Source organism: Barbus barbus, assembly GCF_936440315.1.
Source record: "Barbus barbus genome assembly, chromosome: 9".
Classification (NCBI taxonomy): domain Eukaryota; kingdom Metazoa; phylum Chordata; class Actinopteri; order Cypriniformes; family Cyprinidae; genus Barbus; species Barbus barbus.
This window is the reverse complement of record NC_136737.1, coordinates 4,812,437-4,827,603: the sequence shown is the minus strand read 5'-3', so window position 1 is coordinate 4,827,603 and position 15,167 is coordinate 4,812,437. Positions and strand designations below refer to the sequence as shown.

The following is a 15,167-nucleotide window of genomic DNA, read 5'->3' as shown; positions in this document are numbered from 1 at the left end:
TGTATCTGCCTGCATTTACTGTATCAATAAAGTTTTCTCACTCTAGGTTCAAGAGTCTCTCCATGTTTTATTACTTTTATCATGTTGAGCGCCTCCTGGAGGAATACTAACTATATGTTTAATAGTTTTGCAGTGCACACATATAAAGATTTACATTACTAAAACATAACTTGTAAATGTTTTCATTATTATTATGCTTATTCATTTTCTTTTTTTGTTGTTCTATCCACGATCAACTTCTGTAGTATCTCCTGTAACCTAGGAAAATGCTTATTTGGGAGACATCTGTCAACTCTGTCACACATGTTCAGGTACAGCAGTGGTTTATTCACTGACTTGATCTCTGTCTTCTGCTGTTGATCAGACACATTCACTTACATTAATGACTGTTTCTCTTTTACCTTCCTTCAGGTCCTCTGATAGTGTTGATCTTGGTTCCTGCTGCTGCTGGATCTCTGTGGATTGTCTCTGGATTTGGGATCTTCTGCAACTTCTGGAATTGTATAAAAACTGAAAAAGAAGGCATGTGTTATCTGTAGCTTATAACAAGTGTTATAAAAATAATAATAGTACATTTTAAAAATCTACTCTAAATATTTTAATATATCATAATTTAATACAATTTATGTAAGTAACACCATTTAGTTCCTAAAAATGTGTGTCTGGCCTGAGCAGCTCTTTACTTTTACTCATCTCACACACAAAACAATGATTCTGTATTTACTGTAATAGCAACATTTTATTTGTTATATGTGTGCATCAGGGTCTGACATTAACCTTTTGCTCACCAGCCACTGTGGCTAGAGGTTTTCCAAATGTACTATCCACTCAGCATTTTCACTGGCCACAATTTTGTTGTTGGGAAATTACATTTTATATGACTAAAGTTACTGCATACTAGAATTCATTTAATTAGATTTCCAGGTCTTTTTTTTATTATTATTTGATTTAATGATTTCCAGGTCATTTAAAGGCCAATTTCCATATTAAATACATGTGCCTGTCTTTATGGCTGCAGCTGAAAACTTAGGCAGCTGACTTGCTGCCTCGCTGCCTCATGAGGCAATGACTTTGCAGGCAGCTGTTGCAGGAAATGGGAAATAGGAGTTGCCGCTTTAGGACAGCTATGTCAGGGAGTTGTAGTCCAGAGTGAGATGCATTATGTTTAGTGTAGTTCGGTGAAATGTGCTGCACTGTGCAGTTAAAAACAGAGAAAGAAAGTTGTATTCTGCTTTATCTTAGGTCCACCTGGGAGCTATTTTGCACTGTAAACTTGACAGTATGAGACCGAGTAAAGAAATGGCATGCATCGGTATCTCATCCCTTTTTTTGCATGAAGGCACCTCATGAAACTGATTTTGGACAGGCTTCTGAGGCAGCTTAACGGTTTAATGATCTACAACAAAATAGAACGAGTTTTGGTGATAACTAAACAAATATTTAATTACTATAATACTAATTTCGCGATAGAAATAACATCAAAGTTGCAAAAAGCTAATCAGAAATAAACATTTACACACAATCTAACCACTAAAGGCAACTTTCAGACGCCATCTTTATTTTTTAGCTCAACCATCATGGAATGGAACGCACAGGATTGTGGGATATCAAAGGCAGCGAAGGATACATCTATGCTGCCTTCAAAAATCGATCAGATGAAGGAATCTCATTAAACAGGAAGTGAAGCTAACTTTGGATTCGGACGTGCGCTATCTGTCTGTCTGTCTGTCTGTCTGTCTGTCTGTCTGTCTGTCTGTCTATCTGTCTATCTATCTATCTATCTATCTATCTATCTATCTATCTATCTATCTATCTATCTATCTATCTATCTATCTATCTTTCTTCAGTGATGTGCAAGGGGGTGGGGGGGGGTTGTTGTTAATTCATTTATATCATTGATTACTCACCCTCATATCGTTCCAAGGTCCCGTAAGACCTTTGTTCATCTTCAGAACACAAATATAGATATTTTTGATGAGTTCCGAGAGCTCTCTGACCCTCCCATAGACAGCAAGGGTACTAGCACGATCAAGGCACAGAATTGTAGTAAGGACATCGTTAACATAATCCAGATCAGTCGTCTTTTCTTTGCGCACAAAAACTATTGTTGTAGCTTCGTAAAATTACGGTTGAACCACTGATGACATATGGATTATTTTAACGATGTCCTAACTACATTTCTGTCCCTTGATAGTGGTAGGAACCTTGCGGTCTATGGGAGGGTCAGAGAGCTCTCAGATTTAATAAAAAATATTGTAATTTGTGTTCTGAAAATGAATGAAGGTCTTACAGGTTTGGAACAACATGAGGGTGAGTAATTAATAACAGAATTTTTATTTTTGGGTGAACTATCCTTAATGGTTTTATGTTTTGTACTGTTTACCAAAGAAACAAATCTGAAAAAAAAGATTTGCGATACATGCTCCGAAGTTCCGATCTGAATAAAATATATGCGAACCCGCTCCAAATCAAATATGATTCGCAGTAAGTGCTCCTAAGTCCTGATCCAGTTCAAATGATTTGAATTTTGATACTTTTAAGTTCCGATGGGAATCAAATGATGCGATACGTGATCCGACTGGAGTGCTTTGAAACAGTGAATCAGTTTGCGACAATATATTTAGTTTCAAGCTCCGTTTCACCCATGATGTATTACTGGAACTCCTACTATGCAGCATATATATCTCCTGTTCTTCAACAACTGCACTGGCTTCCTGTTAAACATGTGTCAAATTCAGTATTTTGCTTATTGTTTATACGGCATTACATAATCGGCTTCTACTTACTTGACCTACTCTTAACATATACTCCCTCTCAAACTCTTAGATCATTGTCTACATTATCTTTAGTTTTTCCTTGTGCATGTTAGGTTTCTAAGGGTTCTCGAGCTTTTAGCTACACTGCTCCTTATCTGTGGAATTTTCACAAGATATTCATAATAGTGACTCTCTTCTTATTTTTAAATCTCGTTTTAAGATGCATCTTTTTTAGGCAGGCATACCGGTGTGGGCTTTGAATTTTGTTGTTGCTTATTAACTGTCTTTTATTTGTATGTAAGGTGTCCTTGAGTGTCATGTAAGTCACCCATAAAAAATATATATATATTATTATTATCACTATGTGCTAAAGCGATATCGGAAATAAAAAATGAAAATGGCTGATTTTGATCTGTTTTTTTTTTTTTAGCCCATACCAAAAAGTAGCATACATCAAGCTTAGTAAAATTCAAGTATATTTTTAAGTATACTTAATGTAGTAAGTATACACATATCAGTGTACTAGTAGACTACTTGTAAGTGTACTTCAATGTATATATATAAGTGATTTTTGACTTTCATGAGCTGTAAGCTCTAATCATCAAAATTAAAACAAACAAAAAAACTTTTGAAATGTTTTACTTTACATGTAATTAATCTAAAATATATGAATGTTTCACTTTTTGAAATAACTTACAAGAAAAAATTTACTTTTTCATATATTCAATTTTTTTGAGATGTACCTGTACATAATATCCATATTTCCATGCTGAAGATTTCCATGCTTTCCATGGTGAAACATACAACACAACATTCACGTGCATCTAATTAACAGATAAAACGCACTATTTTTTTTTTTTTTTTTTTTAGTAGGAACATTAGTGTCCCACACCCTTGGTTTGAACAGAGATTTCCCAGCATTTACAGTGTTCTGACCAGCAGGGGGTCACCAGCGTGTGGCGCTTCCATCGATTTGAAACAGTGAATCATTTTAAGAAGTGATTGTTTCAATTTATTCAATCTTTCAAAAAGCTTTGTTTCTCCCATTACTAGTAACAACTGGCAAACTGTCTGGGACAGGAGCCTCATGGGTTAGGGTTAAAGTTAGGGTTATGCCTTCTTTGGCTGCTTTTATTGCTGGGCTTCTTCCTGCAGTAGCCAGTGAATGGAGTGTAAGTTGATAACCAGGGAGCGGGGTGCAGTGTGCAAATAACACCTGTCAAAGCAGCAGCACAGAAAACAATGGAAAATAGAGAGGGAGATAGCACTGACAGGAAAAACAAACACAGTTGCCAACGATCACCACATAACAGTAGGCCACAGGACGTATCAACCATAATAAAGTTGCTTGTGAAAGTAGTGCATCAGCATCATTTACTCAATGATCTAATTTTAGCTTAGTTATTTCTGAAAACACACACAATATTTTAAAGACACGGTATGAACACATAACCCAGTTGTTATAAATGAATCATGTTTTTAATAATATTTATCACAAACATACAAGGACATTTCAAGTTAATTTTCTTGTTTCCAAAATATATAAATATTCTAGAGTGCAAGGCACTGAATATTTGTCATGCTAAAAACAGCTTATTAAAAAATAAATAAATAAATAAAATAGTATTAGAAAAATTACAACATTTATGTCCACTTATTATTGATTTGTGGTAAAATCTGTGGTTCAGGCTTTTGAGAGAAGTTTAGCATTTAAATTACTTATCTGAAAATATTTACAAGGGAACAAAAGCACAAGAGAAAACAAGGAAAACCTAAAGCTTAAGGGTAGACTCACCAAGTAGAGCATTTAAGTGAAAGCAATCGTCTTCATCAAACAGTGATGATATTCTACAAGATAAACACATCAGCAAAATACTATAACATAAAAACAATCACAGCTGAACATACTTCATAATGGAAAAAAATAGACATCTCCTCTCAGCCAATAAATGAAATGAAAGAACGAATCAGCACTGCATAAAATGTGCTCTTTCTTGCCAAAAAAAAGAACTCTATGAAGAATTTCAGTCAGGTTTCAGGCCTCACCATAGTACAGAAACTGCACTTGTTAAAATTACAAATTTCTTGCTTCAGACCAAGGCTGTATCTCATTGCTATTACTTGATCTTAGTGCTGCGTTCGACCCTATAGACCATGATATACTCATAGATCGATTACAAAACTATACTGGTATTCAAGGGCAGGCTTTAAGATGGTTTAGATCCTACCTGTCCGATCACTACTCAATTATCACCAGTAAAGTATGGAGTACCACAAGGATCTGTCCTAGGCCCTCTGCTATTTGAACAAATCATTTTTGCTTAGATGGAACAGCAGCTATGCTAATTATGTCTCTATTAACATCCCGTGGTAACTAGGAATTACAGAAACGTCAGTCTGGATCCAACCCTTAAATGATCTGAGATGACCGAACACCTGAGAAGAGATGATGCCAACCCCTCAGAGGACCTCAGATGATGCCAATGCTCAGACAACATACAGAATTACCAAATTCCGCCATAAGTTAAATATATTAAGGTTCTGTAATATATAAATATATTTTGGAAACTTAACTTGCAATGATTTGTATCGTAAAAAGCGCTATACAAATAAACTTGAACTTGAACATTTGTGTTAATTCTTCTGTAACATTCCTCCTGACAAACATCACATCAAGTATTTTTCAAGTTGAAGTAACAACATTTACCACAGCCTGTATCATGTTTTCAGTTACATGCACTGAGCATCATGAATACTAAAAAAAAAAATGTATTTCCATGCTTATCAAGGCTGGTTTTGGTTCCAGTGTAGCTCGTGGAAAGTGTTTTCTGATGACTGTGGATGAGTAAGGGATAGTGTCGTTTAAACCATAAACATTAGCAAAGTAATGACACAAACTTTTCCTGAAACAGCGACAATACCAGTTAAATCAACAGTAACAGGAGGAAAATCTTGGTGAGCTAATTGTGGAAACACAGATCTGTGAGTTACAAGTGAATGTAAGCTGGCAAGTTTAGTAATTGAAATGTCAAACCAGATCAGTTCTAGGGCAAAGACAAGAATCACTTTAGCAGCCTTAATAAACCTCTACATACTGACAAACATCAAGCCCTCGCTGTTCCATTGCTAGTAAATTTCCTAATTTTCCTAAGCATCGAAATTATAAATGATGTTACATTGTTTTATTGGCAGTCTTGGCCCGAGTCTGATTCAAAGTTGTTTTGTATCATTCAAAGCAATGTCTTTTGGGTTCGGTGGCAAGTTATTAACATCTTTGTCCTGTAAGAAATCAGATTCATAAAATGGTAAAAAGTAATTTTTCAACTACAAACACAAAATTGTGAGATTACACTGTGTACATGTTAAATCAGCTGTATGTAATACTTACATTCGGTGGTGCTTGTCTATATTTCCTGTGACGACGGTCAATTAAAGCAGCAATTAGAGCTGCAGCCACCAGCAGAAAAACAACTGCAGCAATAACAGTTCCTGCTACAGCACCTGAAGACAGACCTGAATCTGGAACATCTAAAGACAGTCGGTCATTATTACTAGAGAGTGAATGATAATCCATCTAGTATTGAACAATACTTTTGACTGATATTTGTGCTATTACGGTGGACATCAATTGTATGATATTAATTTAACTGATAAATGGCAGCACTGTGAGATCAACAGGAAAAAAAATGCAGACAGAAATATTGACTGATATCATGATCAAAACATTAGTCAAAGTATTATCGAGTCAAAGCTCCCTTTTTCTAAACAGTCCACATCCCAACAGTTATTAGGTTGATGAAAAATATTGAAGTTTTTTTTATTTCTCAAAGAAAAATCATTGAATGACTGCATTCTGTACTCACCAGTAACAGTAACAGTGAATCTCTTCTCTCTGGTGATGCTGAAGCTGCTGGCGCTGATAATGATCTCTAGTTTATAGAGTCCAGAGTCTGTGGTTCTGATGTTTGTGATGTTCAGAGATCCAGTCTGATGATCCAGCTTCAGTCTGTCTCTGAATCTCTGTTTACACTGTTCATCTATACAGATCATACTCTGATCTTCAGTGATTTCAGCGATGAGAAGCTCATTAAAATACCATCTCAGCACATCATTTGGGTTTTTTGTGTCATCAGATTCTAAAATGACAGATTCTCCCTCCATCACTGACTTTCTCTTCATTTGATTTTGTTCATCAGCAGAAACACCTGAAACACAAACCAACAGCTCCTGGAGGATCTTTTGGTGGGGTGGGGGGTTTGGATTGTGCTTAAACACACTTTACACATCAAATTCTAATTTTAATAATAGAAGCTGGTCAGAGATGGCGTGATTACTTTCAACTTGATCTGAGCTCAATTGCAGTTTCTTATGAAAACAATGAACTATCAAAACTATGGAAATGACTTAATAAGGCCTTTCACAGCAAGGATAACAATAACAATAATTATGAAGATATAGTTCTAAAAATTGTTCTACACATAAAATAATACAAGAGTCCACATCTATAACAATAACAGCATGGAGAAAAAAACACTGAAGGAATTACTTTCAGAATGATTTTTTTCCCCCAGATGATGAACAATAAAAACATTGACAGCCAATCAGAATTAATCTTGCTTAATGAGCTCCAGCATTTAAAGCGGCAGACAACAAAACTGCAGTGCTTTTAATGAACAGAATGATATTGTGTGTTGGTGTGGACAATAATATAGCTGTTTTTTTATATAGTTATGAATGGGATTTTAGCTTAAAATCAAAACAAGCTGTTTATTGCAGATACAATTTTTAAAGGAAATCCTGCATTTATATGTAGACGTGTGTAAATTAATATACAGCTAGACAATAAAAATCAAGAAACACATTCATTTAAACATATACTGTATAAACTGCATTTAAACATTCATTTATGACTCACCATTGACAGCAACCTTGAAGATTTTGTCACTGCTGCTGGTGCTTCTGATGATCTTTAGTTCATAAAGTCCAGAGTCTGTGTTTCTGATGTTCATGATGGTCAGAGATCCAGTCTGATTGTCCAACTTCAGTCTGTCTCTGAATCTCTCTTCACCATCTTCACACTGAACATCTGTACACATTTGACTGAGATCTCCACTTATTTGAGCGATGCGAATGTCATTAAAATACCATTTAATATCCTCTTGTTGGCTTGTTTCAACATCAGTGTGAAAAATGACTGAATCCCCCTCTATCGCTAACACTGACACTTCATCTGATCCAACAGCAGACACACCTGAAGAACAAACAGTTAGCATAAGCCAAGCAAAACATACAATAGTGCAGTGAAAACTCTTTTTTTATACACATCACAAAGATGTTAAGTTCAGAAATATGCCTGGATTCAAAATACATGCAAACAAACAGCAGAAGATTCACACATTCACTCATCAGACAAACATACATGAGTCTCATAGATTATCTTGAACACCAGAAATATCAGATCCAGCTCCCGGATGCCAGATCCTGTCAGAAAATAACTGTTTTTTCTTCTGGTAACAGAACAACTAGTCAGCAAAGTTATCTATTATCCAAAACCTGTTAAGAGCAAATCTTGTCCTCTTGTCTTCTGTCAGCCAAGAAATTAGCAAAACATAGAAAAGCAGAAGCAGGAGATGAATTTATGATACAAAAGAAGCGGAGTTTATTGAATTGTGTTGCTTATGTTTTATTTATACCAAGTCACTTGACCTTATTATTTACATTTTCACTCCACTGAAACTACGTTAGGTTCGTTTTTATCGTTTGCAGGTGTTTAAGAGAGTAACAAAACAAGTTCTCACCATTGTCGACTAAAAACAAGACCACTGGGAGCAAATTAAAAACAGCCTTCATTTTCACCACTTTTCCCTTCATGGATGCAGATTCTGATTCATAAAAGTGTCCTGCTCTTCTGCTTAAATGGCGATTAATTTCTTCCGGGAGCCTCCCTATGGAAAAGTGAGGAGATGAACACATGATTAATGTGTTGCTTATAGCTGGGTCTTCAGGCTATGCAGTCTATAGTAGTTCACCTCACTTCCCGAGTCTTCAGGTCGAGTCGTTCATTCTTTGGTCACCTAAAACCCAGATAGGCTGTATATGCAGTCTGTAGGCTACCCGAAACAAAAATGATTCACCTCAGGAATCATCGGGTCCGAGTCATCTGTCTGTCGTCACGTGAACGCTTCCGGCTCAGTATCTTACAACAAATGCGTTAACTGCATGTTGCAATTGTGTAGTCAAGCCTACCGTATAATTATCAAAAGACATGTGCAATTGACATTTTGTGAAAATCCTGTTCTTGTTCATGTCAGATCTGTATGTTTACATTCGGTTAAAAAGACAACTTGTACACTTTTTACGATTTATTATGGACTAATGGTAATTAGGTGACTCAAAAGTATCAATGAATCCTAAATACGTAACACTGCATGTACTACCCTAAACTAATTTTTATTCAGTAATAAATCATATAAGAAGGGGATGTATCATTAGAGAAAAATAAAATACATCTGATCCTAAATTAGTAGGAATAGACAAGTCAAATGGGATTTTCTTTAGTATTATATTAGATGGCATGATATTTTCTGAAGATACAATCTGTAAACGAGTATTTTTGCTTTATCATACGGACAAGTTTAAACCATTAACCAACCATTTATTACCACAGTTAATGGGTTTGAAAACGGTTGTCACATGATGAACGAACGACTCGGGAGGTGAAATCATTTCTGTTTCATGTACAGAGCGCAGAACCCATAGGATTGTACTTATATGTGTGAATCGCTCTCTGAGACAACTCGTTATTCTCGAGTCATAAAGGTGAACGAATTGTTCTGACCTATCAAAAGTTAAGCGATAACGTGATACAATATGCATATGAAAAGGTTTTTGCCGTGTACCGTTTGTAAAATATTGTAGCCCGTATTTCATGGCTTACTTCTAACACTCAGTCTGGATTGCATCTTCTTTTGTCCTATAGCCTAGGCATGCCGGTAGATGTTGTAGCTACACACTCTAACTACAATAAGCATCTTTCTTTATTAATATCATGTTTTGGAAATATCACTTCACACACACACACATACACGCCATTTGTTTCTGTGAATTGTGGGGACTTTCCATGTCCCCACAATGTAGCATAAACAAGTGCACACACACACACACACACACCTGCAGCTTGACTCCACCCATCAAACACACAAAGAGAGGACACACAAAACCAACACCACCTGCCAACTGGAAAATGCAAATAAAGGAAGATGTGGGACTGTACCAGTGTACCTAATGGTAGTATGGCAACCAAAAACATGCCTAGGGCTGCAGAAAAAAAAGCACAACATAAATAAATAAATAAAAAGCATACAGAATTGCAAGTGAAAACAGCTAATTTGGTGAAAGGGAGGGGAAAATATTCCATTGATCGGTCAATAGCAATTGTTCACTGTTCAAAACATGAAGAAAGGTGGACCAGAAAAGCTTATGAAGTGTAATGCAGCTTTTCTATATATTAGAATGTTTCCTGTTTAATCTTTTCCCTGATCATGAAATATATATCTGTTACACTGAAGTAACATATAATTTCATCCACAGTTCACCCAACCCCCATAATAATAATAATAATAATAACAATAATAAATTGACCTAGAGAGTCTGGATAATTGTGCTGCAGTTGTTTTATCAAGGTTGAATGTAAAACCTCGGACTTCTTCACGGAAGTAATATTTTCAACTCATCTCTGAAATTTAACGAACATTTCTATTGGCAGCAGTGATCCTAGAGGCAAAGTTGTTTAGAAAGTGGAAATCTATCATGAAATTAATATTGCATGCATGTGTGGGAAAAGAAAATGTGTACTTTTATAATCATTGACACACGTGAAAAACGCAATGGCGCCCCCAGGTGGCCTCTTTCTTTCAAATTTCTCACAAATCCATCTGTGAGTTTTATTTGATTGGCCTCTGTTAACCTCAGCTGTGTCTGAAATTGCCCTAACATCGATGGCAGAAAGAAAAACAGAACAATATAGAGGCAAATAGCACAAATATTGTTGCCAGATCATCATATAACACTGTCACAGCATGTAGTAAAATATTTTAGAGACACACACAAACTCCGCTTGTCATGAGTGACTCGTATTTTTAATAATATCACATAAACATACAAAGATTTTTCAAGTTCATTTCAAAAGAAAATTGTGTTTCTGTTGGTTTTACTTCAAGGCACTTTTCCCTTGGTGAATGTAAAGGTAAGGAACACAGAAAGGAAAAGATAATTTTTTGCACATTACAAAAATGAATATAAAAATATATCTACCAAATGTATGAAGACTTACTCTAATTTAACAGCATTCTTTTCAGCCAGTACACACAATTTTGCAGTTAACATTCCTCCTGACATACATCACATTCGGTATTTTTCAGGTTTAACTACAGAATAACAACACTGTGCCCAAATACAGGCACTGGATATCATAAATACTCTCAGCAAAGTGTTTCACCGACTACCTGATTTTTAAAGGCCACATTACTACACAAAACAGCTGTAAATAAGTAATTAACTGGTTGATTTGATTTTTCCAAATTACAGCTGATCCTCTTCTCTCCATCGTTTCGCAATTCTCTTTAGTGTCTCTTTCAATGAAAGTATCAAAATGATAAATTATATTACATCATTTTATAAGAAGTCTCATCCTGAGTCTGATTTAACGTCATACCAAGTCCCATAAGCAATGTCTTTCGGATTCTGCGGCGAGATATTAACATCATTCTCCTGCAAGAAAACACAGATTCACAACAGTAAGGAGGAGGATTGATGAATAGTAAGTCATATCTTGTTAATACTTACATTTTCTTTAGTGATGGTTTATATTTCTTTTGGCGACAGTAAATCACACCAGCAGTTACAGACGCAACCATCAGCAGAATAACAAAAGCAACACATATTCCTACTGCGGGAACTAAAGACAGACGGTCATTATTACTACAGAGTGAATGACATTCCATCTAGTATTTAAGAATATTTTGGACTGATATTTACACCTTTCTAATTTGGTCAGCAGCTCTGATTTAACTAATAAATGTCACCTTGTTTTTAGCAACAGCAGTTAAACAGCTTCACAGCTCCGGGAGTTATTGAATGACTGAATTATATACTCACAAAAGACAGTGACATTGAATCTCTTCTCTCTGGTGATACAAAAATTGCTGTTGCCGATGATGATCTTTAGTTTGTATTCTCCAGAGTCTGTGGTTCTGGTGTTGGTGATGGTCAGAGATCCAGTCTGATGATCCAGCTTCAGTCTGTCTCTGAATCTCTCTTTACACTGATCATCTGTACAAATCTTACTCATACTTGCATTGATTTCAGCAATGCGAGCGTCATTAAAGTACCACGTCATTAAATAACTAGTGTAATTTGTTTCACCAGATTCTAAAGAGACAGTTTCTCCGTCAATCACATGTCTCATTTGATTTCGTTCAGTAGCAGAAACACCTGAAACACAAACCAGGATCATTGTGTTTATTATTTAAACAGATAATAACAGAAGCTGGTCAGAAACGAGTGATTATAGATTGTCAACTTCATCTGAACTCAACTGCAGCTTCTTGTGAAAAGCATTAACTGTTGAAACTAACAGCTTGCCAATGGAAATGGCTTAAGGCCCTTTCACTATAATGACGAAGATACAGATCATATTCTATAATGATAGCAGCACAGGGAAAAAAACTTATAGGAAACATTTTTCCAGCTGATAAACAATAAAAACATTGACAGCCAATCAGAATCCATCCTGTTTCAAGAGCTCCAGCATTTTAAGACGACAAAACTGCATAGCGCTTTTAATAAAGAGAACGATATTGTGCTTTGCTGTGGACACTAATATAGCTGTCGTCATAGTTATTGTCCTAGTCTGAATGGGGCTTTAGTTAAATCAAAATAGGCTATTGCAAGGGTCTTCAATGTTTTTAGAGCATAGACCCTTTAGGCGATAGAGACATGGAGCATTAATAGAAACCAACCAGTTATATTATGGAATAGGACCATGCATGTCATTGTTTTTGCACAAGTGTCATTGACTGTATATTACTTTTCCGTATAAAAATTTAGTTTTTGCACGTTGCTTTAAAAATCACAATTCATTAGTTGTTCACAGCAGTTAAATTATTTGAATGGATTGGCAGAGACAGTTTTTAATTTCAGTCAGAAGGACAATTGAACATTTAGCTGAACTTTAGGTTCAAGCTTATTAAAATTCACATTTAAATGTTTTTCTATCAGATGCACAATCCAGAATCACTGAGTATCTGAAATTAGTGAGGGTTTTCTAGTAAAATGTTCTGCTAACAAGAGTAGCAATGTACCGTGAGATATTTAAGATTATGTACAAGTCATCGCTTTTACAAATAACTGGAGTGAAATTTCAAAAATATATTGATATGGATATTTTTATGTTATTTCAATAGTCTGCATTTACATTGCGCATATCTTTTGACATGCCACATTTTTGTCCCGTTCTGGTATTATTATGTCAATTGCAATTTCGAGAGTAAATCCCACATTTATATGTAGATTGCACTTCCAAAATTTTCTAGGCGCTTCGGTACGGAAGCGTATTGCATTCACTTGAGGAAAAAAAAATCTACTCTGTTTTTCTGAATTAACGAGTTAATTATCGTAGAATTACGAGATAATTTTTCATTAAAAAAAAGTTTTTGCTCTGTTTTTCTGAATTAACGAGTTAATTATCTCAGAATTACGAGATAATTTTTCATTAAAAAAAAGTTTTTGCTCTGTTTTTCTGAATTAACGAGTTAATTATCTCAGAATTACGAGATAATTTTTCATTAAAAAAAGTTTTCTCTGTTTTTCTGAATTAATGACTTAATTATCTCAGAATTACGAGATAATTTTTCATTAAAAAAAGTTTTCTCTGTTTTTCTGAATTAATGACTTAATTATCTCAGAATTACGAGATAATTTTTCATTAAAAAAAGTTTTCTCTGTTTTTCTGAATTAATTACTTAATTATCTCAGAATTACGAGATAATTTTTCATTAAAAAAACGTTTTTGCTCTGTTTTTCTGAATTAACGAGTTAATTATCTCAGAATTACGAGATAATTTTTCATTAAAAAAAGTTTTCTCTGTTTTTCTGAATTAATGACTTAATTATCTCAGAATTACGAGATAATTTTTCATTAAAAAAAGTTTTCTCTGTTTTTCTGAATTAATGACTTAATTATCTCAGAATTACAAGATAATTTTTCATTAAAAAAAGTTTTCTCTGTTTTTCTGAATTAATGATTTAATTATCTCAGAATTACGAGATAATTTTTCATGAAAAAAGTTTTTTCTCGGTTTTTCTGAATTAATGACTTAATTATCTCAGAATTACGAGATAATTAAGTCATTAATTCAGAAAAACAGAGCAAAAACTTTTTTTATGAAAAATTATCTCGTAATTCTGAGATAACTCGTTAATTCAGAAAAACAGAGTAGATTTTTTTTCCTCAAGTGAATGCAATACGCTTCCGTACTTCGGACCCTTGGTATAAAGTGAGATAATTCTACAAACTGCATTTGCACAGAAAGTTTGAAAAGATTCTGTATGTAAATTAATATCCAGGTAAAGACAATAACTTTAAATATCACTGTAAAAAAGAAACATGTCAACAATACTTTAAACGTATACACTGAATAAAACATGTATTAAACGACTCACCATTGACAGTAACTTTGAAGCTTTTTTCACTCTTGTTGCTGCTGCTGTTGATCTTCAGTTCATAAAGTCCAGAGTTTGTGGTTCTGATGTCTCTGATGGTCAGAGATCCAGTCTGATTGCATTTCTCAGTGCCATTATTACACTGAGCATCTGTACAGATATGACTGATATTTCCACTGATGCTAGTTCGATTAAAATGCCATCTAATACAATTTTGTTGGTTTGTTTTAACATCAGTGTGAAAAATGACTAAATCTCCCTCCTTCACTGATACTGAGACTACATCTGATCCAACACCAGATGCACCTGAAGAACAAACAGTTAGCATAAGCCAAGCAAAATATACAATAGTGCTGAAGAACAGCATTGCAGAAGAACATCACCGGGAGGATGTTTAAATAACTAATGAATACACAAAATTCCTTGGCGTTGAAAAGGCCGCACACTGGGAATGACGACATTATCAGTCAATTCATCACATATCTATTCATGCCGCTTGACTCCACCCTAAAATGCACAAAACAGAACACACCAAACAAACAATAAAAAAGACAACTGCCACCTGTCAAATGGAAAATGTGCATAAGGGAACAAAAGATCCTCATAAAAGCAGGATCATAACAGCAAATATGCTCTATGTTCAAGCATATGCAACCAAGAACAAGTCTGGAAAAACAGCAGCCGAAACAA

At 34.9% G+C, this 15,167-nt stretch overlaps 2 protein-coding genes across 2 annotated transcripts in view; one reads left to right on the top strand and one right to left on the bottom strand.

Annotated features, from left to right (window-relative positions):
* Window positions 1–15,167, top strand: part of LOC306874604 (SLAM family member 9-like) — a gene marked incomplete at both ends in the record, with an annotated part of 110,173 nt that overhangs the window by 85,316 nt on the left and 9,690 nt on the right. The window lies entirely within an intron of this gene.
* LOC306874931 (uncharacterized protein) lies at window positions 10,871–14,888 on the bottom strand. The gene is made up of 4 exons (XM_079425267.1): window positions 14,478–14,888; window positions 11,913–12,248; window positions 11,601–11,712; window positions 10,871–11,525 (listed from the first exon to the last, which is right to left on the bottom strand). The coding sequence occupies exons 1-4, from the start codon at window positions 14,842–14,844 to the stop codon at window positions 11,420–11,422; spliced, it is 921 nt and encodes a 306-aa protein (XP_079281393.1). The 5' UTR covers window positions 14,845–14,888; the 3' UTR covers window positions 10,871–11,419.